The 22,263-nt window shown below is 37.8% G+C and overlaps 1 protein-coding gene across 3 annotated transcripts in view; it reads left to right on the forward strand.

Moving 5' to 3' along the window:
- LOC125661113 (dynein axonemal heavy chain 6-like) overlaps positions 1 to 22,263 on the forward strand; it is a 73,526-nt gene that overhangs the window by 15,523 nt on the left and 35,740 nt on the right. For all 3 annotated transcript variants that reach the window (XM_056148138.1, XM_056148139.1, XM_056148140.1), the window contains 24 exons: positions 52 to 242; positions 1,796 to 1,904; positions 2,274 to 2,394; positions 4,327 to 4,478; positions 5,358 to 5,510; positions 6,099 to 6,200; positions 7,206 to 7,355; positions 8,787 to 9,029; positions 9,375 to 9,518; positions 9,737 to 9,946; positions 10,289 to 10,501; positions 11,349 to 11,529; positions 12,447 to 12,543; positions 13,302 to 13,444; positions 14,166 to 14,236; positions 14,737 to 14,994; positions 15,305 to 15,586; positions 15,938 to 16,099; positions 16,298 to 16,589; positions 17,080 to 17,351; positions 17,794 to 18,006; positions 19,633 to 19,818; positions 20,126 to 20,322; positions 21,335 to 21,518. In XM_056148138.1, the coding sequence (XP_056004113.1) occupies positions 52 to 242; positions 1,796 to 1,904; positions 2,274 to 2,394; positions 4,327 to 4,478; positions 5,358 to 5,510; positions 6,099 to 6,200; positions 7,206 to 7,355; positions 8,787 to 9,029; positions 9,375 to 9,518; positions 9,737 to 9,946; positions 10,289 to 10,501; positions 11,349 to 11,529; positions 12,447 to 12,543; positions 13,302 to 13,444; positions 14,166 to 14,236; positions 14,737 to 14,994; positions 15,305 to 15,586; positions 15,938 to 16,099; positions 16,298 to 16,589; positions 17,080 to 17,351; positions 17,794 to 18,006; positions 19,633 to 19,818; positions 20,126 to 20,322; positions 21,335 to 21,518 (4,326 nt within the window). The remainder of the gene's footprint in view (positions 1 to 51; positions 243 to 1,795; positions 1,905 to 2,273; positions 2,395 to 4,326; positions 4,479 to 5,357; positions 5,511 to 6,098; positions 6,201 to 7,205; positions 7,356 to 8,786; positions 9,030 to 9,374; positions 9,519 to 9,736; positions 9,947 to 10,288; positions 10,502 to 11,348; positions 11,530 to 12,446; positions 12,544 to 13,301; positions 13,445 to 14,165; positions 14,237 to 14,736; positions 14,995 to 15,304; positions 15,587 to 15,937; positions 16,100 to 16,297; positions 16,590 to 17,079; positions 17,352 to 17,793; positions 18,007 to 19,632; positions 19,819 to 20,125; positions 20,323 to 21,334; positions 21,519 to 22,263) is intronic.

Consider the following 22,263-nt stretch of genomic DNA (forward strand, 5'->3'; position numbering starts at 1 on the left):
GAGCACATAGTATGGACATTTTTTTTTTTACTGAGTTATCCTCCTTTACAGGAAGATGAAGAGGCCCACCAGTTGCCTCCCTTGTATATCACAGAATTTGTCCTTGAGCCCAATCAACTGCTGTTTGCTCCAGACTCGGACGATTTCCAGGAGGGTTTGGCTGAGGTCATTAAGAAATTCCAAGACGCTGTTCTCTCTGTGCAAAATCTCGTGCCGGACAACTACTTTGATGCTTTCACACAGTAGGTTAAAATTTTTACAGTACGCCTCACAAAGATAAAAATCATGTTGTCTGTCTGTCTGTCAGTCAGTCAGTCTGTCTGGTCACTTGTGTTTTTATATGTGTGACATAACATTGTAGCAAAGCAACATAGATGCTCATACTTGGCACAAAATTGCTCATGATCGAGTATTGGGGGTGGGGATTGCTCATGATCGAGTATTGGGGGTGGGGATTGCTCATGATCGAGTATTGGGGGTGGGGATTGCTCATGATCGAGTATTGGGGATGAGGATTGCTCATGATCGAGTATTGGGGGTGGGGTGGGGATTGCTTGTATGCGTTGAATACTGTAAAGTTTACATTTTACAATTTAAAATGATTTGACAAAAAATGAGGGAGGGAGGGCTGCACACAGTGATGGGAGGAGGACATGTGCCCCCCGCTGCTTCCTTTTGGTTTTACATCTTTTAGATGTCTGAAATTTAAATCTAAAGAAAACATTTAATATGCTCTTGATTCTAGGGAAAGAAATGTTCTGCATATTAGATGTTAAATTGAAGCAGGTGTGTGAATGGCATCACTGTTAACATTAAAGAGAAGGAAATCCCTGCAGATGTTTTTGAATAATCTTGGGATACGTGTGTCAGCCATATGTATCAGCCAATATATTAGTACTACAGTAACATGATCTGAAGTGTCGGATGGCATAAAGTTGAGAAGCATGGATCGTCAGTTCAAATGAGTTGTGAAGCATCAAGTTTGATCTGATGATCCACACCTGCGTGATCCAACTCTTTCGGATCAAGTTACTGTAGTAATGATAAATTCATTTATATCCCTCCTTATGTAATTTTGAATACACATTAGATAATGAATGTATTCCTAATTAGCAAAATGACAAACATACTGGGAAATTATTTTTTGTGTATGCAGTTATGTATGTGACATGATCAATCACTTTCCACAAAGACTTGCATTGATGCTTTGTGACATCACCAGATTCAGCGAGACATATGATCTGGAATCAGATCACCACAGGGTGATGATCCGGAAAGTCAGATCACCCTCTGTGAATTCAACTATTAAAATACGGATTATTGATGAATATGTAATAAATATATATTAATACTACAGTAATTTGATCCGAAGAATCGGATCACGTCGAGTTGACAGGCGCGGATCATCAGTTCACATGAGATACTGTCGAGTTTGATCAGATGATCTGCGCCTGTCAAAGAGAGTATTGGTTTCAGCCAATGAAATTGCAAGATTTTGATCAGCGGCAGGATAAAAGTATTTGTGATATGTGATTCTAGGTTTGGTGTATGGTGTAGACAGTATTTCTGATTGTAAAACATCTGGATTATACAAGTTCTACTGTATCAAATACTAAACTCGAAATTAGTAAAAACAAAGTACACTTGTGTTTAGTGACACTAAATAAATTTTCTAAATACTGAAATATTAGTATATGCACTACAGTACATTTGGTTTTTTTCTCATTTGGAATTGGTGTAAATATTATTAAAGAGTTTTTGTTAGACGCTATAAAAGATTGGGTTTTTTTTACAGTCCCATCATTAACAACAAGTTCGAGGAGAAGACTTGTGGAGATGGTCCAAGTCTGGCCACCATGTTTGAAGATGACAAGCATCTACAGAGCATTATCGCGGACATCAGGGTCAGTGAAATGTTTGATTTGTGCAACAAATTGAGATGAGAGAGTTTATCAGTCAACAGATGTTTTGATGAATACAATGCACTCTTTCTGAATCTATGACTCTTTCTCCTGACATGGTAACCCCCTTTTGTGGTTATTTTCTCTCCTGACATGGTAACCCCCTTTTGTTGTTATTTTCTCCCCTGACATGGTAACCCCCTTTTGTTGTTATTTTCTCTCCTGACATGGTAACCCCCTTTTGTTGTTATTTTCTCTCCTGACATGGTAACCCCCTTTTGTTGTTATTTTCTCTCCTGACATGGTAACCCCCTTTTGTTGTTATTTTTTCTCCTGACATGGTAACCCCCATTTGTTGTTATTTTCACACAGAATTCCATCACCGCAGCATTCAATGCCGCCTCTAATTATGCGGACACGTTTGAGCCTCACAGAGAATTCTACAGGGAAAATGAAAGTCTGGACCTGGAGGGACTAAGAGCACTAGAGCACGGTACGTACAGAGTTATTGCCCTTTGTTGGGAGCATTCTGCTATGTTATAAAGAAAGAAATGAGCTTGGTTTGATCATCCAAGTTAGTCCAATACTTATCATTTCCATTAGTGGAACTCTTCAAATTAAAGGCGCGTAAAGTCGTACTACCGGGACAACATACGTAAACATTACTTAGGCATACGTAATATAAATTATGGTATCGAATACATATTATAACCGACTGCAAACCACGACACTGATTAAAATTCTAAAGGCAAATTTAGGAATTGATTATTCTTACAAGAAAACAGACAAACTTATTAAACTATGTGAAGGATATGCCAAATCTAACCGATATAAAGCATCAATCGCAAGAAGAACTGTGAAGGGAAAAACCAAAATGCACATCCGACACAATAACTTTTCTTGTAATTAATGGGATTCATATGTTATTAGAATTATTCTGTCAGACTATGAAGACATTCCATTTTATCATACAATTTAGACAGGTTCATATGGGCATGTACTTTGTAATCATTCATGTACCCCCCCCCCCCCCTCTCTCTCTCCCTCTCTCTCTCTCTCTCATTTTTCAATATTTTAGAATAAGTTATATATTTGCCAAACTGCATTTTTTAAGACGTTTATAACACTAATTAACACAACAAATGCGTTTCCAAACTACATCTAAGCTATTTTGAAAATTACAAAATATTGATTGACTGCCTTAGGACAGAGAACATCGTTGTTTGGAATTTTTAAATTAGGTGTAGTAGAGTTTAAAAAAACATGTAACATCCTTGATAAACTAGTGTTAGAATATTTAAAAATGCAGTTTGACCAATGGCTATTCTATTTAAAGATACACAATGTACTTTAACTTTTAAAAAAAAGGGGGGGGGTTGCTATGAACGTTTCGTTTATGTCCCAGTAATCTCGCACTTACTCGCGAGACTTGTGCATTTTCTTACCAATGACGCACAAGAGTCATCAAAGCGCGATAACTCTAATGAGCTGGTAATGAGAAGTATTGAAAATTCCTAGAAATCCCGTTGATTTGCGTAGAGTATCTGAAGTCCGACTTTAAAATTTCAAAGTTTTCAATGTTTTGATTATTTCAAGCCTGTGGTTTACATTGTACTAAGTCATTTCTGCAAGCTCTCATTTCTAATTCACATAGTCTATTACAGTTAAACCAGACTGATCCGATGACTTTTTGATCAGTTTCGTTGTACAGTAAAACATGTTCAAAATGAACACACTTATAATGAATTCACACTTATAGTGAATTCACACTTATAACGAATTCACCCTTATTGACAAACTCTTTTTAGCTGGCCCAGGAGGTATATTTCGGACAAATTTTTCCACCCAATTTTCTTTTTCCGAGTTCCTTACATTCTGCAATTCAACATTCTTTGTGATCCAACTCATAATTTTTTCTCCCACAGCATGTTGAATTATATGTTATGGTGTTAATTCATTCAACATTTTAAATAGGTTATTGTGTTAATTCAATTAACTGCTGAATTAAGTTTTATTGCATTCATTCAATCAACAGTTTTAATTGAATTTTTATTATGTTGATTTAATCTACATTTTACATTAGGTTTCACTGTGTTAGATCTTATCAACAATTTAGATTACGTTTTACTGTGGTAATTTGATCAACGATTCAGATTAGGTTTTATATAGTAATTTTATCAACGATTTAGATTACGTTTTACTGTGGTAATTTGATCAACGATTCAGGTTAGGTTTTATATAGTAATTTTATCAACGATTTAGATTACGTTTTACTGTGGTGATTTGATCAATGATTCAGATTAGGTTTTATGTGGTAATTTTATTAATGATTTAGATTAGGTTTTACTGTGTTAAATTTTACCAACAATTTAAATTAGGTTGTACTGTGTTGATTCTGATAACATTGTTCTGATGCCTACTTCAGATGTAGCATTCTTCGCGGAGGCCTTGGAGAAATACCATGGACAGGTCAGAATGGCTCAGGTCATCAAAGAGAAACGACCAATCGGAATGCTTTTGATTGACGGGACGAAGATGAAAAGTCTGCTGAATCCTTCACCCACGAGATGTCTGGATGTAAGTAATACACGAGATTTCTGGATGTAAGTAATACATGAGATGTCTGGATGTAAATAATACACGAGATTTCTGGATGTAAGTAAAACACTGTGCACGCCTTGTTGAATTGTAATGGTGACCTTTTGTACCGCTTTCGTCTATGAAATTATCACATAGATACTCATTTGATTTAGACAATCAAATAGTCGGAATGCATTTTCTGTGTGCAGAAAATGGAACTATTTGTGGTAATTGTGATTTGTGAAATGTGATTAGATAGAAAATAGGGATGCATGGCTCAGTGGTCACTGTGGACAAGAACTGAGTGGTTGCTGGTTTGAATATCACCTTGTGGACATGATGGTTTGCATTCAGTCTTTGAACAAGGCACTGTATCTGTGTTTTTTTTGTCTTTCCAGCTGTAAATGGGTACCCCTGCTCGGACTTGGCTTGGGAGGGGGGAGGGGGGCTACTGTCCTCCCAGCTGTAAATGGGTACCTGCTCGGACTTGGGAGGAGGGGGGTGGGCTACTCTGTTCTTCCAGCTGTAAATGGGTACCTCTGGCTGGAAGGGGGGAGGGGGGAGGGGCTACTGTCATTCCAGCTGTAAATGGGTACCTGCGCCGGCTGGGGGGGGGGGGGGGGGGGTGGCTACTGTCCTTCCAGATGTAAATAGGTACCTGCTCCGGCAGGGGGATAAGACTGTGACTAATGTCTTCCTAGCGCCTTGGAATCCAAAATAGACACTGGCCTTGTGGGAATCCTTAGTCAGGAAGGATTTGATGTTACTTACAAAATATCAAGAGGGCTGGTTCTAGAAATCATCAAATACAGACTATTGTTGTAACCTACGATAGTAAGTGTATGATTTGATATGTAATTGTATAATTGTTTTTAGGTTATTAATGATCTCCTGCCAGTAAAGGCCAGAAAGGAAGTGGACAGACTCATCGCTGAGTTACAGGACGCCCAGTTCAAACTCGAGGTCACACCCACCACTACCATCGAGTTTGTCAACACACTCACCTTCCTGGATGACATTCAAGTCAGGGTAAGTTATATCAATTCAGAGCAAGTCCTATCAAGTCAGGGTAAGTTATATCAATTCAGAGCAAGTCGTATCAAGTCAGGGTAAGTTATATCAATTTAGAGCAAGTCGTATCAAGTCAGGGTAAGTTATATCAATTCAGAGCAAGTCGTATCAAGTCAAGGTAAGTTATATCAATTCAGAGTAAGTTGTATCAAGTCGGGGTTTTTGTGTTGCATTAATTTATAGCAAGTCAAGTCATTGCAAGTCAGGGCAGGACATGGTATGTCAATTTAGAGCAAGTTGTGTCAAGTCAGTATAAGTCATGATGGAAATGTCCCTGGTACATGTAACACAACTTTAATGAAAAAGTGTTCTAAGTAACTCAGTCATTTTAAAGATGGAACACATGTTTAGGTACAGTGTATATTGAATTCTGTTTGTTTAGTTAAGTGACTTTGTCCACAGAGAGAATCAGGTGCTGTCACTGACTTGATACAACTGTATAGTTAATCCAAAATGGAGGTGTGTTTTTTATGAAATTTCATTTATGTTATAAGTCTTCAGATTCCATAAAAGTGTAATATTTTCTGGCATTGTTTTGTTTTACAGATTGACCCTCTGGAGAAGGAAGCCATGATAGTAAAGGATATGTATGAACTGATTGAGCAGTACACTGTGCCGACTCCCCCTGAGGACTTCGCTGTCTATCAGGTACATAGTGTCTAATTATAGTCTATCAGGTACATAGTGTCTAATTATAGACTGTCAGGTACATAGTGTCTAATTATAGACTGTCAGGTACATAGTGTCTAATTATAGACTATCAGGTACATAGTGTCTAATTATAGACTATCAGGTACATAGTGTCTAATTATAGACTGTCAGATACATGATATCTAATTATAGACTGTCAGGTACATAGTGTCTAATTATAGACTGTCAGGTACATAGTGTCTAATTATAGACTGTCAGGTACATAATATTTAATTATAGACTGTCAGGTACATTGTGTCTAATTATAGACTGTCAGGTACATTGTGTCTAATTATAGACTGTCAGGTACATAATGTCTAATTATAGATTGTCGTTACATAGTGTTTAATTATAGACTGTCAGATACATAATGTCTAATTATAGATTGTCGTTACATAGTGTTTAATTATAAACTGACTATCACTGTCTAATCATAGATTGTCTATTTGGTACATTGTGTCTACTTATAGACTGTCTATCAGGTACATAATGTCTAATCATAGTCTATCAGGTACATCGTGTCTAATCCTAGTCTGACTATTTATCAGGTATTACTTTGCCCTGGGCTAGAGTGACGTTCAGTCAATGGATAAAATGCATCACATGACCGCCGTCTAAGTTCTTTAGATGTCAAGTGGCAGAATTTAAATGGCAACATAGCATCTGGAATGTTTGTTTTATTGTATATATCTGTCTTATACATATTAAACATATTGCTCTTCAAAAAACAGAACACTTAATAGGTTTGTTACTGACTGTCAACAGAAATTTGTCACGTTATTAAAGTCTGACTGTCTATTAAGTTTTCTTTGGGAAGTGCTGGCGTAGAATATGCATATGGTTAATCAGAAAGGGACAGATATTTTGTAACCCCCACCCGACCTCACATTTGTCTGTTTCGTTTTGTGGACAGATATTTCGTTTCTCTTACCAGACTTCATGATCCTTTGTTTCGTTTGCCAGACATTAAGCCCCAGCATCACTGGAGTAAGAAACGCCATCGACAAATCTCTGACAGAGAGAGACGCCAACATTGACAAGTTCTGTACACACCTGGACAAGGACATCGCGGAACTCGGCAAGGAAGTCAAAGAGGTCAAACTGGAAGCCCAGGTAAGGGAGGTTCTGAACTGGAGGCCATGTAAAGTGGGAATATTAATCACACTCGGTGTGTGTAAATGTGTACATGTGATTATGTCCCGGAGTGAGGTAAATTGTTCCAGATGATAATTGGACTGTGCAGGCTGTTTAGGAAATTTCAGTGTTGGAAGATACTTGGTTTCAAGGGCATGTGATACAAAAACAAAAATTGAATGCATAAGTTAATATGTATTTTTCGGTTTAATTTGGTTGTAATAATACATTTATAAATATGAAAAAAAAAAAATCAAAAGAAAGAAAATTTTCTTTGATGTTAAAAAGTTGGAATATCCTTCCCTATGTAACTCTACATAAATTTTTCTCACTCTCTTGAACTAAAGGTAGCTTATTACACCAGAATTTTATTCAATGGCTCATTAAAACACTTTTTATGAAGAATGATTTCCCCATCATACAAGGTGACGAGCCATTAAAAATAAAATTTTAGTGTAATTAGCCACCATATTGATAAATCATGGGAATAAATTACATTCCATATCGTACATTTTAGGTCTAAAAAAAATAATTTCTTGGTTCTCGGGCTCACCACAACGTTTTAAACAATTCATGTTAACCGGTTTTATCTTTATATGAATAAAATAAAATAAATTTCTCTCATGCACTCTTCCAATGTAAAAAAAAAAATTTCAGAATCCCTGACTGCATCTTCTGTAAAACATATACGACAAGTCTGAGTCATCCCGACATTGCGTAAACAATTGAAATTTTATAAATGGCCATGCAGTGGGGTTTGTAGTTCAAAATGTTTGATCGGGATCATATGTTGTTAATATCTGTATACATGTAGATACAAAAAGTCACAATAATTATTCTAGCTGCCATGACACATTGTGGGTGATGGTTTTCTGATATTTGCTCTATGCTGGACCTGATTAAAAGTTGTAAGTTTTGAATTTTAAAAAAATCCCTTATCTTTTTTTTATGAGATGAAAAGAAAAATGAATACCCTCCCTCATCTTTTTTTGACAAAATTGGCCTGAGAACCAAGTAATCAATTCTTTAACTTTACTTATAAAAACAGTACTCGGCTATTTTTGTGAAATTTACATGTTTTGATCCCTATCATCAACATTTTGTATCTTCCAAAAATAGGGTTGCATTAATAGCTTGCATTATATGCATCCAAATTGATATGTCCAATGTTTACTAGTCTCCTGACCCCCTATATATCTATATATATATTTTCAGTATTTTGTATATACAACTGTATATTTTCATTGCGTCATTTACATAGTTTCAATTCAGTTGGTGTTGGGTTTTGCCTGCCTCAAGCAAAAACAAAGCAAAGTTTCCTTGGCATTGTTTCTAACGTCAGAACACAAAGTACCTTTTTGTTTTTCCAGCACATGCACTTATCTCACAAAATTGTTCAACTCCTTACAGAATCCGCTGATCCTGGACTCGACAGCAGAGAAGGACAAAGTGCAGGGCATTCTTAAGCGAATGTTGACACAGATCGAGGGACTACAGAAACAGGCCTTCACCTACAAATCCTACCAGAAGAACTTCAAGGTCGAGGTCACAAAGTTCGACGCCCTGGAGGAAGTCCACGCTGAACTGAAGCTGAAGGAACTTCTGTGGTCGGCCATTGATGAGTGGGATGGCCATATTGATGACTGGATGAGTGTGAGTTGAAGAAAAAGGGAAAGACAATTTTCTGAGGAGGATCTAGTCTTAAGAAGGATGATAGGAGTGGAAACTTTAGTTATATGCGTGTTTTTCTCTAAGGTTATGAATTGACTCTGAAGTTTTCCTCAGATGAAATAACCTATGAGCTCATCGAGGGAAACACAATTGTTCTCGAAAAATAATTATGAAAAAAAGTTATGGAGAATGAAAGTAACTGAGGATAGGTCAATAACTTCTAGGTTTATAAGGTCAATAAATGTTAGATTTGTAGGGGCTTTTTTTTTACATCAACATACACATTTCCTGTTAGATACTTTTGTAATGGTGGACATTTTTTTCCAGGTCCAATTTGAGACCTTGGACCCAGAACAGATGAATAACACCACCATGAGGTATGCTAAGTCTGTGATGCAGCTGGAGAAGGGTCTGCCACCTAATGGTGTGGTGCCCATGCTGAAGGAAAGGGTGGAGACCATGAGAGACAGGGTAGGTTATTTTAAGGAGGAATAACACACCTCAGAAATCTGATATCGAAGGAAAGTGGAGGATAAGTAATATGCTATTTTAAAATCGAAAAGTTTTGAAATTTACCCAATTCAGTTAAAAATTGCAATTTTAGTAGAAATAAATAAAAATTGGGGGGGGTGGGGGGTTACTTCCTGCATTCATTGTCATAATCAGATAATGATTATCTCCCTTTTTAGCTGCCTGTGATAACTGACCTCAGGAACCCTACCCTGAAAGCTCGCCACTGGGAGGCAATAGAACAAATCCTGGACTATCACTTCACACCGGAGGATCCTCTCACCTTGGGAAAACTTGTGGAAATCAATGCCTTCCGAAATGGCGAGGCCTTGCAGGAAGTCTCAGGTCAGGCCAGCTCAGAGGCTAGTCTGGAGGCCATCCTTAAAAAGGTAGTGTGTCAAAATGTTGTGATAAACTTTAGCTTTCATAAGAAGTTAGAGAGTTAAAAGTACTTTGATTGTTGTCACTAGGTATGGATTTCTGTCACTAGGTATTGATTTCTGTTACTAGGTACTTTCAGTACTTTGATTTCTGTCACTAGGTATGGATTTCTGTCACTAGATACTTTCAATACTTTGATTATTGTCACTAGGTACTTTCAGTACTTTGATTTCTCTCACTAAGTATTGATTTCTGTCACTAGCTATATCCTTTCAGTACTTTGATTTCTGTACATGTCACAGGTACTTTCAATCATTAGGTACTTTCAGTTCTTTGATTTTTGTCACTAGGTGGAGGACTCTTGGAAGTCTACAGAATTCATGGTTCTGTCACACAAGGACTCGAAGGACGTCTTCATCCTGGGTGGCACTGACGATATCCAGCAACTTCTTGACGACAGCAACATCAACATAGCAACCATTGCCAGCTCCAGACATGTTGCTCCAATCAAGGGCAAGGTGGACGAGTGGACTAGAAATCTGGATCTGTTTGGAAAAACTCTGGTATGTAATTAATGCGTCAGTCCAATTAAATATATGTATTATGGGATTTTTTTGTTGTTGTTGGTATTATTCATTTGCTGACTCAGAGAGTAAGATTTAGGATAAAGGAGTTAATTTTGACCTCGTGAAATTGTTGCTCTTCTGAATTTTTTATTGAATGATGAATAACAATATGGCTCCAGTAAGGTCGAAATGCACATCTGGTGCATCACAATTGGTACCGTATAAGTTTTACAGACTGAAAATAAATCCAATGAATGATGTGTATTGGAACTACTGTTATTCTATGAAGGACTCCTGATGTTGGGTTTTTATTCAGCTTTTAGATGTTAAAACCCATTTTTTGAGGATGCAGCAATGTGCTTCTAAAATGGAAAAGGGGTGGGAGGATGGGGGGTTGGTTACTTGGGAATTTTTGAGGATGCAGCCATCAGCTCCCAAAATGGAAGGGGTGGGGTGGGGGGTGTTACTTGGTTATATAACCGTATTTCAGAGATGTATGTATGACGACTGATCACTGATATCGAGGGACTTTGTGGGGGATTTGAGGATGATAATGAATGACTTAAGATTTTATAAAAAGTAATTTTGTTAAATTCAAATACAATCTGCACAACCTTAATATGCATGGAATTTCTCCTTGTTAGGAATTATTTATAATTAAATGAAAATTTCTACCTGTGAAAGGGGAAATACTCCTTTTTTGTCAAAAGGGGAAAGGTAAATTTTAGCAACTGTAAAAAGAACTTTGAAGAGTGGGGAACCTTGATGGAAGTCTGTGGTCCTTGAATGTTCTTATATAAATTGTATGAACTTTAGAACTCATCGTAGTATTTCTATCCGACAGGATGAATGGCTGAACTGTCAGAGGAACTGGCTGTACCTAGAGAGTATCTTTTCCGCGCCTGATATTCAGAGACAGCTGCCTGCGGAAGCCAGGATGTTCATGCAGGTGGACAAATCGTACAAGGACATCATGCGGAAAGTCAACAGGGTACCACTGGCCATCCGGGCCGCCACTCAGCCAGGTAAGTCTACACCACTCAGCCAGGTAAGTCTACACCACTCAGGCAGGTAAGTCTACACCACTCAGCCAGGTAAGTCTACACCACTCAGCCAGGCAAGTCTACACCACTCAGCCAGGTAAGTCTACACCACTCAGGCAGGTAAATCTACACCACTCAGCCAGGTAAGTCTACACCACTCAGGCAGGTAAATCTACACCACTCAGCCAGGTAAGTCTACACCACTCAGGCAGGTAAATCTACACCACTCAGCCAGGTAAGTCTACACCACTCAGCCAGGTAAGTCTACAGTATATAGTACTGTTATACACCACTCAGTCAGGTAAGTCTACAGTATATAGTACTGTTATACACCACTCAGTCAGGTAAGTCTACACCACTCAGCCAGGTAAATCTACAGTATATAGTACTGTTATACACCACTCAGTCAGGTAAGTCTACACCACTCAGCCAGGTAAATCTACAGTATATAGTACTGTTATACCCCACTCAGTCAGGTAAATCTACAGTACATAGTACTGTTATACACCACTCAGTCAGGTAAGTCTACAGTATATAGTACTGTTATACACCACTCAGTCAGGTAAGTCTACACCACTCAGTCAGGTAAGTCTACAGTATATAGTACTGTTATACACCACTCAGTCAGGTAAGTCTACACCACTCAGCCAGGTAAATCTACAGTATATAGTACTGTTATACACCACTCAGCCAGGTAAGTATACAATGTATATATAGTACTGTAATCTGTAAACCAGCTCCAAACAATGTTAAGGTAATCCAAGTACCACTGGTCATCGGAGCCGCTACTCAGCCAGGTAAATCATCGCAATCTTAACAAACAGACGGCGTAAGTGAGCTGCAACGCATTAGATAGTACAATCTGAGAGATTGATGTTTTGATTTTGATTGATTGACAGGTCTGCTGGAGACATTCCAAAATAACAATGCCTTACTTGACCAAATCCAGAAATGTCTTGAGGCTTACCTGGAGTCTAAGAGAGTTCTGTTTGCCAGGTATGTAAATATTTCTTTCTTCTGTTCCATCCTTTGATCCAAACACACAGTCAGCCCTCTCTGATCGTCATTGTGTTTGCCGTGTTATTGAAACCCCACCCCCATACATTCACAGTTCCACACCTGCCAAAACTAATCTTAGGTTTCAGAACAGTTTGTTTATGGATGGAAGTAGAAAAAAGTTCTTTAATTTATGAAAGTGAAGGCTTTAGGCCAGAAAGCATCTGTTGAAAAGGTACCGCATGGAATTTTTTTATGATTTATTTTTTGTTTATTTATGTAAATGAGGTAACTCTTTTGTTATAAATGATTATGTAGAACTTTCAGAAGGTTTTAATAAAAATATAGGTATTTTTTTTTTTATTAAATAATTATTGAATGCATACTCATTTATGTGCATGTGTTTAAGAATAGTAGTGTAAATTTGATAGTAAGTAATGTGAATTAAGCTATTTCTAATAGAAATAAGACTTCCATTGCTCTTATTCTATATAAACATGTACATGAGAAAGAAAATGTAACTCATACAACTGTCAACATAAAAAAGAAAGATAACTCATACAACAGTCAACATAAAAAAGAAAGATAACTCATACAACAGTTAACATAAAAAAGAAAGATAACTCATACTACACCAAGTAAAAAAAAATACATGCCTGTCTCATAAAAATTAAAAAATTTTGGACATAGAAACTATTTATTAATTTTTTTGGCCTTAGTTAACTGTAGCTTTATGTAAACTGGATTTTCGTTTTCAGATTTTATTTCTTGTCTAATGATGAGTTGCTGGAGATTTTGGCTCAGACAAGAAACCCATTGGCTGTTCAGCCTCACCTCAGGAAGTGCTTTGACGCCATTGCAAAACTTGAGTTTGGAACACAACCTTCCCAGGACCCTGACGGTGAGATATTACATATTCACAGAAATATTGTATATTTGAATAATGCTAGATTCATGATCTATCCAATTTTTAAGATGTTATTGATCAGGAAATATCTTATTACGATGTAGATGCAATTTTTAATAAATATGAAATGGTATATGATTTTTTTTTTATGCCTCCATAATTAGAGATTAAGGGGCATATCGTTTTTGGTCTGTCCGTTTGTCTGTTTATTTAACTTTTGAATGTTTAGTGCTAAGGCTTTCATATTTCACATATGTATTCCATGTAACAAGGCCTTTCTTTTGGTTCCAAAATTTTTAACTTTCACACAGGAGTTTGACCTGCTTTTGTAAAACTTTAACCAAACTTTTAAGCATTTAGTGCTCTGACTTTCGTATTTCACATTTATGTGTGTTTACCTTGTGACAAGAACCTTTCTTGTGGTACCAGAATTAATTTGCTACCATACGGGGGCATCATTGTTTCACTTACACATCTTGTTTTGTTAACAAGTAGTGTACAGACTTGAATGATATTCAGTCAGAGGACCAAGGAGTACTTTGTGTCACTTAAATCATTTTCAGAATTGTAAGACAGTCAATAAAATTCTAGCATTGTTGCTGCACTGAATGCCCAATACATGTTTATCAGTGACTAACATTTTGTGAAAAGGAACCTTTTATATTTTAATATTGATTGTTTCCATTTGATTAAAAAACAATCTTTTTTTTAACAGAGGAAGTGCAATATACAAATGACATTTTGTCCATGATCTCCCCGGAGAACGAAAAAGTTAGCTTAGGAAGGGTAAGTCTTAAAAAGTCACATTAGGAAGGGTAAGTCTAAAAAATTCAGCTTAGGGAGGGTAAGTCTCCAAAAATCAGCCTAGGAAGGGTAAGTCTAAAAAAAATCAGCTTAGGAAGGGTAAGTGTAAAAAAAAAAATTCAGCTTAGGAAGGGTAAATCTCAAAAAATCAGCTTCAAAAGGGTAAGTGTAAAAAATTCAGCTTAGGGAGGGTAGTCTCAAAAAGTTAGCTTAGAAAGACTCAAAAAGTCAGCCTAGGAAATCTCGAAAGGGGGAAGTCTCAAAGTTAGCTTAGGAAGTCTCAAAATGTCAACTTAGGGTAAGTGTCAAAAATTCAGATTAGGAAGGGTATAAGTCTCAAAAAGTCAGTATAGGAAGGTGAGATGGATTGGAGTAGCAGTTTTGAATAAAAACATGGTGTCGTTTTCTGTGTGTTTTGGATTTAGATTTGAGATACTGTAGAAAAATTTAAATTTAAAGACACTTTGAATTTTATTCTCCAGGGCTTGAAAGCCAGAGGAAATGTGGAAGACTGGCTGGGAAAAGTAGAGGAAGCCATGTTTGTGAATTTACGTAAACTTGTCAAGTCCGCCCTTGCGGATTATGAACAGAGGCCTCGGGCTGAGTGGGTGGTGACCCATGCCTCTCAAATTGTCCTGACGGTGTCGCAGATTGTCTGGTGCCGAGACGTGACAGAAGTCCTAGAGAGTGACATGGACAGATTGGAAGGAATGAAAATGTTTGAGCAGAAGTGCTTCAAGGTGAGAGGCAGATCTAAGTTTTTTCTTCTAAATGAAATGTTTGTTCAAAATGATCTTCTCTAAAGCAGAAATTCTTTGCTCTGTTAAACCATGAAAATGTGGAAATGGTCGAATTTATTTCATTAGTATCAAAATTTCAGAGAATATTTATTGCATAATCATAGACTTTAAATGTGAAAGAAGGAATGACTACATTTTAAGAACTGAGCAACCATTACACTGAGATTTATAAATTAACAGACCTATTGCCAAGTTCAAGCAAGAAGTTTTGTCTGAATATATAGTTATAGTCACATCTTATCTGCTGTAGGATTTGAATGAACTTGCCTGCCTTGTGCGAGGGGAAATTCCCAAACTGGCACGAGCCAACCTGTGTGCCTTAATTACGATAGACGTGCATGCCCGAGACATGATCACGGGGATGGTGGACACAAAAGTGGACACAGTGACCAACTTTGATTGGCAGAAGCAGCTGAGATATTACTGGGACCTAGAAATGGACAACTGTGTAGTCAGAATGTCCAACTCGTTGTACGTGTATGGCTACGAGTATCTGGGAGCGTCACCTCGACTGGTCATCACCCCACTGACGGTACGTGTTTATAAATTGTAGTCACATCATTTAATGGTCATCTCACACTGGTGCGTGTTTGTAATGTCACTTGGAATCATTTAATGGTCATGCATTGATTATGAAAATCTTACAGCTATTTTGGAAATGAATTGTAAGAAACTTAAAAGTTTTTTATGAAAAATATCTGTCAAAACAATTAAATTGTACTTGAAGAAAATTGTTCTGTAATACCTGTTTTATTTTCAATCAGCAAACTTTTAGTATTTACAAAGAACAAGTTCTTGACTGACTGGACTTTTTTTTTCAGTACAAGCATGTAACTGTTGTATGTGGAGACACTAGTAAGACAATGCCAGTTTCTATTTTTAGGATCGTTGTTACCTATGCCTTATGGGTGCCCTACAGCTGGACTTGGGTGGTGCCCCAGCTGGCCCCGCAGGGACGGGAAAGACAGAGACCACCAAAGATCTGGCCAAGTCTCTCGCCAAACAGTGTGTGGTTTTCAACTGCTCTGATGGGCTGGACTACAAGGTTAGACATTGCTCCTCTATTGGCCACTCCTTATGAATTTTCATGTACAGGGCATTGTTTTCTCTCTCTTTGGTGTCCATGTTTATTTGTTTAGGGCTTTTAAACACCTCAAATATAAGCTGCAGTCTGTAAGTTATGTCTTAAATCTAGATTTGGATTTCTAAATCTGGATGCCTGCAACATTTTCCCTTTTTTCAGATGATGGGCCGATTCTTCTCTGGTCTGGCTCAGTCTGGTGCTTGGTGCTGCTTTGACGAGTTCAACCGAATTGACATTGAGGTCCTGTCGGTCATTGCCCAGCAGCTGATCACGATCCGAAATGCCAAGATGGCCAAAGTCTCCCGCTTCATGTTTGAGGGTCGCGAGATCAAGCTCGTGATGACCTGTGCTGCTTTCATCACCATGAACCCAGGATACGCTGGCAGAACCGAACTCCCGGACAATCTGAAGGCCCTATTTAGACCTATCTCTATGATGGTGCCAGATTATGGTATGTTTCCTAATCATAAAAAAATCCTGATTCTAGATGTGAATCCATTTTAAGTTTATTGATTGTTATTGTGTGCATGTATAGATTTATATTCATTGTACATACAGTAAAACTTGTTTATGATGAACTTGCTTATAATGAATTCAAATTTATTACGAAGTAATATTAATTCCCCTATGAGAGGAAAATTGCAAAAATTGTATTGGACATATTGAAGTTTGATTACAATGAACTGTTTTCCCCTATGCTATTATGTTGTTTTAAGGGGTTTGATTTAGTTTCTTACAAATCTAAATCTTAGTCTTATTTCACACTGCCTTACCTACATGTAGATGTCAAATAAAGAAGTCACACTCACGTGGTAATGACAGCCACGTTCCAAAGATTCAAATCACATCTAAAATATTGATCAATAAGCTCAGAGGTAGCTGTCAGTAAGTTTCTAAATTTGAGGAAATCTATCCATTGTCGCATGTCGTTATTCTTCCAGCCTTGATTGCTGAGGTCATTCTATACTCCGAGGGATTCGAGTCATCCAAGAATCTGGCCAAGAAGATGGTACAGATGTACAAGCTGTGCAGCGAGCAGCTCTCCCAGCAGGACCACTATGACTTCGGTATGAGGGCTGTCAAGTCGGTGTTGGTCATGGCCGGGGCCCTGAAAAGACAGAACCCGGACAAGAACGAGGATGTGGTACTGATCCGCGCGCTCAGGGACAGTAACCTGCCCAAGTTCCTGAAGCAGGATGCCTCTCTGTTTCAGGTAGGAGTTCATCCAGGATGGTTATATCTATACCCCCACCCCCTATCCCACCCACTCCACTTCCATACCAAATGGGGAAAAAAAACCATAATTTCTATATGCCGTGACAATTATGTCCCCACCACCAACAGCCACATAAAAGGACCCACCGCCATTTCCTAAGTAGATTTACATTAAATTCCCAATATTTGATGGGATCTGTGTTAGAAAAATATATAAAAGTTTGGTTTATTCTATTTTCAAGACTGACTCCACTGCTCTGTGTATACACTGTATTTAGAATGGAATGCAATCTCAGAACATTTTGAATGAATTTTATTTAATGCTTTCATTAAAAGAAGCCCGCAATGCTCAGAAGTTATCAAAAGTTTCAGGTGAAGCAAAATTTTAATTAATTATGTGTTTTATGGTGAATTGCATATCATACTATTGTCTTTTGTAGGCTATCCTCCAAGATTTATTCCCTGGAGTAGAAATCCCAGAACATGACTATGGGACACTGGAGGAAGAAATTAAGAATGTTGTAGTGAAAAACAAACTCCAAACTGTACAGACTCAGGTCAAGAAAATCATTCAGTTCTACGAGACGATGGAGGTTCGCCACGGAGTCATGTTGGTGGGACCCACAGGAGGGGGAAAGACCACAGTGTACAATGTAAGTTACCCAAGGCAAACCCAGTGTACATGTGACAAAAAACAAACAAACAAACCATGGTATTCATAGTACAACTTAAACAAAACCACTGTACACATGACCCCCCCCCCCCAAAAAAAAAACAACGGTGTACATAGTACAACTTAGACAAAAACTGTTTGGCACATCATCAGTTATTTGGGCAAATCAGAGTTCGAGGGCGAGTCAATAAGTAACCAGCCTCTCCCATTTCTGACTGACCGAGACGGTCACAATTTTCTTGCCTTGCTTCGATACATGTTTTATACCTGGGCACAAAATTGCACGTGTATCGAGTCATTCTTTAATAAGATATTGATTGTCAAACATGGCTAGTGATGCAAAGGCATCCTTTTCATCTAAAGTTGAGTACCGTGCTATAATTCGGTACTTGTATTAAAAAGGTAAAACAGGCAACAAAATGCACAGCGAGTTAGCTGATGTTTATGGGTCTTCTGCACCATCTGATGCTCAGGTTAAATTCTGGGTAGCGGAATTGAAACGCGGTAGAATGTCTTTAGAAAATGTAGCCAGGTCTGGACGCCCACTGGATGCCACCGATAAAGAAATGTGTAAGAAAGTTCGGGATCTGGTATACTCTGATAGGCGAATTCAGGTGAAAGAAATAGCGCAGGCATAAGGCATTTCACATTGTAGCGTTTCAACAATCTTACATGAGCATTTAGATATGCGCAAGCTAACAGCCTGCTGGGTCCCCAAATCCCTTAGCGATGAGCAAATGGCAACCAGTGCAGCACATTGTTGAAGCATTTTAGGTCAAAAGATGATTTTCTTTTGTGTCTAGTGACTGTAGATGAGACTTGGGTTCATTATTATGAGTCAGACAATGAAGCTCAGAGTCATCAGTGGGTAGAGGCCAAAAAAGTTCAAGACGCAACCATCTGCTGGCAAGGTGATGGCCACAGTATTTTGGGACACAAAAGACGTTATTATGTTGGACTTTTTACTCAAGAGAAGTACAATAACTGGCGTGTACTATGCAAACTTGCTAGACCAACTGAGAACTGCCATCTGTGAAAAACACTGAGGTAAGCTCTTTAAAGGTGTTTTGCTGCAACAGGACAATGCAAGAGTCCACACTTGTAAAGTTGCAATGGATGCTGTAGAGCGAAACGAGTATGAATTAATACCCCATTCTGCCTATTTGCCAGACCTAGCTTCTAGCGACTTCTTCCTATTTCCAAACTTGAAAAAGGATATCCATGCAGGGATGTCATTTCTGGTCTGACAAAGAAGTCATGATGGCAGATGAGGAGTGGGTCAATGGAAAGGACCCCAACTTTTTCAGTTCTGGGCTGATGGCACTTGAACACCGTTGGTCTAAGTGCATCACACTAGAGGCCAATTACATTGAAAAAGAAGAGGTGGATCTCAACCGGAAATAAGTTAGGCTGGTTACTTATTGACTCGCCCTCGTACATACACAACAAGCGCAGAATGTGATATGCAATAAAGGGCGAAATTACAGAATATGATATGAAATAGAATATGCAAGGTATAGTTACATGTATGAGACAATAAGCAGTTTAAATTACAAGTTATAGGGCAAAACCCTTGAAATAAAAACTTCATATTTTTTTTCTACAGGTGCTGAAAGAGGCGTTGACAAATCTGCACGCTGCTGGGGAGACGAATCCATTCTATCAGCCATGTCACACCCACGTCCTTAACCCCAAGTCTATCACTATGGAGGAGCTGTATGGGGGGATCAACAAACTGACCCTGGAGTGGTCTGACGGCCTGATGGCAATGACAGTCAGATCCTGTGTACAGGTAAGGAGACAGCGAGAGGTTTTCCTGGATGAGTAAAGCCAAGTACAAACAAGTTTGATGGATAGATCAAGATCAAATTTATGTTTAGGAGCAATGTTTATCTGTATAAGATTTACTTAGTAGTATTAGATATACAGTAGAAATATATATTTTTTATATGAACGTTACACTAAAGATAAAAATTATTTCACAATGTTGATATAATGTCTTGGATGACTGTGTAAATTTTTTCTTAATCTACATTTCGTGACTATAATCTTACATAAGTGAATAATACCCCCCCCCCCTTTCCCTTGTATCATTTCAGGACACCTCAATGGACCACCACTGGGTGGTGTGTGATGGACCCGTGGATGCCTTGTGGATTGAGAATATGAACACGGTGTTGGACGACAACAAGATGTTGTGTCTGGCCAACAGTGAGAGAATCAAGTTCACCCCCTACATACATATGTTATTTGAGGTACAAGATCTGGCCGTAGCCTCCCCAGCCACCGTCAGCAGGTGATTAATTCTGTTCTTAGAACAACCACTGTCAGGTCATTTATTCTATTCTTAAAACAACCACTGTCAGGTCATTTATTCTATTCTTAGAACAACCACTGTCAGGTTATTTATTCTATTCTTAGAACAACCACTATCAGGTCATTTATTCTATTCTTAGAACAACCACTGTCAGGTCATTTATTCTAATCATAGAACAATCACTGTCAGGTGATGTATTTTATTCTTAGAACAACCACTATCAGGTTATTTATTCTATTCTTAGAAGTTAAAAAACAACCTTGCAGCCACAACTGTCATGGGCAACAAGTCATTCAATGTAAATTCACATATTGCAGAGTGTAGTGTAGTCTGCTCTTTTCTTTCCCCTTCGGTGATTCAGAAGTTCCAACCACTTATTCATATATCTCAAAGATTTTACTCGGTCCCATCAAGTTTAAGATAATAAAGTTGAACTGTATCTTAAATTCAGTTGACATTTGAAGTCAGCATTTCGCAAATTCTATGGTCTTTATAACAATCTAGTTCGTCAATACAACCTGTCATTGGGTCAAATGCTGTCTGATGTGTTTCATACCGATTGTTAAGCCGTTCTTGGCACACTGATTTTGACTGCGGATAACTCCGTTTACCTGATCAGGATATAAGGCACACGGCGGGTGTGACCGGTCAACAGGGGATGCTTACTCCTCCTAGGCACCTGATCCCACCTCTGGTGTGTCCAGGGGTCTGTGTTTGCCCAACTATCTATTTTGTATTGCTTATAGGAGTTATGAGATTGATCACTGTTCGTTATCTTCACCTTGCATACAGCTTGGAAATTCAGGGACCTATATTATTGTAATGTACTATTTTCATCTGTTACTTTGTGAAATGTACTCATGTTGGATGAAGAATTGTCCTTGGTAAATTGCAAGACAGATTTTTTATAGTCAATCTGATTGTCGTAGATGTGAAACAAAGATTATGAAATATAGTTTAAAGCTAGAATGATTCTCTGATTTCTTTATAGATGTGGTATGGTGTTTGTGGACCCCGAGGAACTGAAATGGCTTCCATATGTACAAACTTGGATGAATGGATATGCTGATAAAGTAAAGGATGAAATCCGAGAATATTTGTTGGATTTGTTCGTAAGATATGTGGACAATGGATTGACCTTCATCCGCAAAAAGTGCCAGCAAAGCATTAACCAGGTAATATTGGAACTAGCTTTGTCTTTATTTTCATCAACTTTGTTAATTATTGCTGACTGCAACAGAGACGAGGAGTGATTCAGTCCTAGCATTAAAAAATTAACATGACTATATGACATGTAAGAAGAAAAATACACCATGTGTGTTTATCTTATCGGGATCTCTCTTATATGATAATTACATGTAAAGGAGTTAATTTAACACAGATTTCTCTTAACATGTAAAGAGTTGTATTAACAGATCCCTCTTAACATGTAAAGAGCTGTATTAACAGATCCCTCTTAACATGTAAAGAGTTGAATTAACAGAGATGTCTCTTAACATGTAAAGAGTTGTATTAACAGATCCCTCTTAACATGTAAAGAGCTGTATTAACAGATCCCTCTTAACATGTAAAGAGTTGAATTAACAGAGATATCTCTTAACATGTAAAGAGTTGTATAATTAACAGATCCCTCTTAACATGTAAAGAGTTGAATTAACAGAGATTTCTCTTAACATGTAAAGAGTTGTATTAACAGATCCCTCTTAACATGTAAAGAGTTGAATTAACAGAGATTTCTCTTAACATGTAAAGAGTTGAATTAACCGAGATTTCTCTTAACATGTAAAGAGTTGTATTAACACAGATTTCTCTTAACATGTAAGGAGTTGAATTAACAGATCCCTCTTAACATGTAAGGAGTTGAATTAACAGATGTCACTCTTAACAGATAAAGAATTGAATTGACACAGATCCCTTTTA

Source organism: Ostrea edulis, chromosome 8, assembly GCF_947568905.1.
Source record: "Ostrea edulis chromosome 8, xbOstEdul1.1, whole genome shotgun sequence".
In the NCBI taxonomy this organism is placed as follows: domain Eukaryota; kingdom Metazoa; phylum Mollusca; class Bivalvia; order Ostreida; family Ostreidae; genus Ostrea; species Ostrea edulis.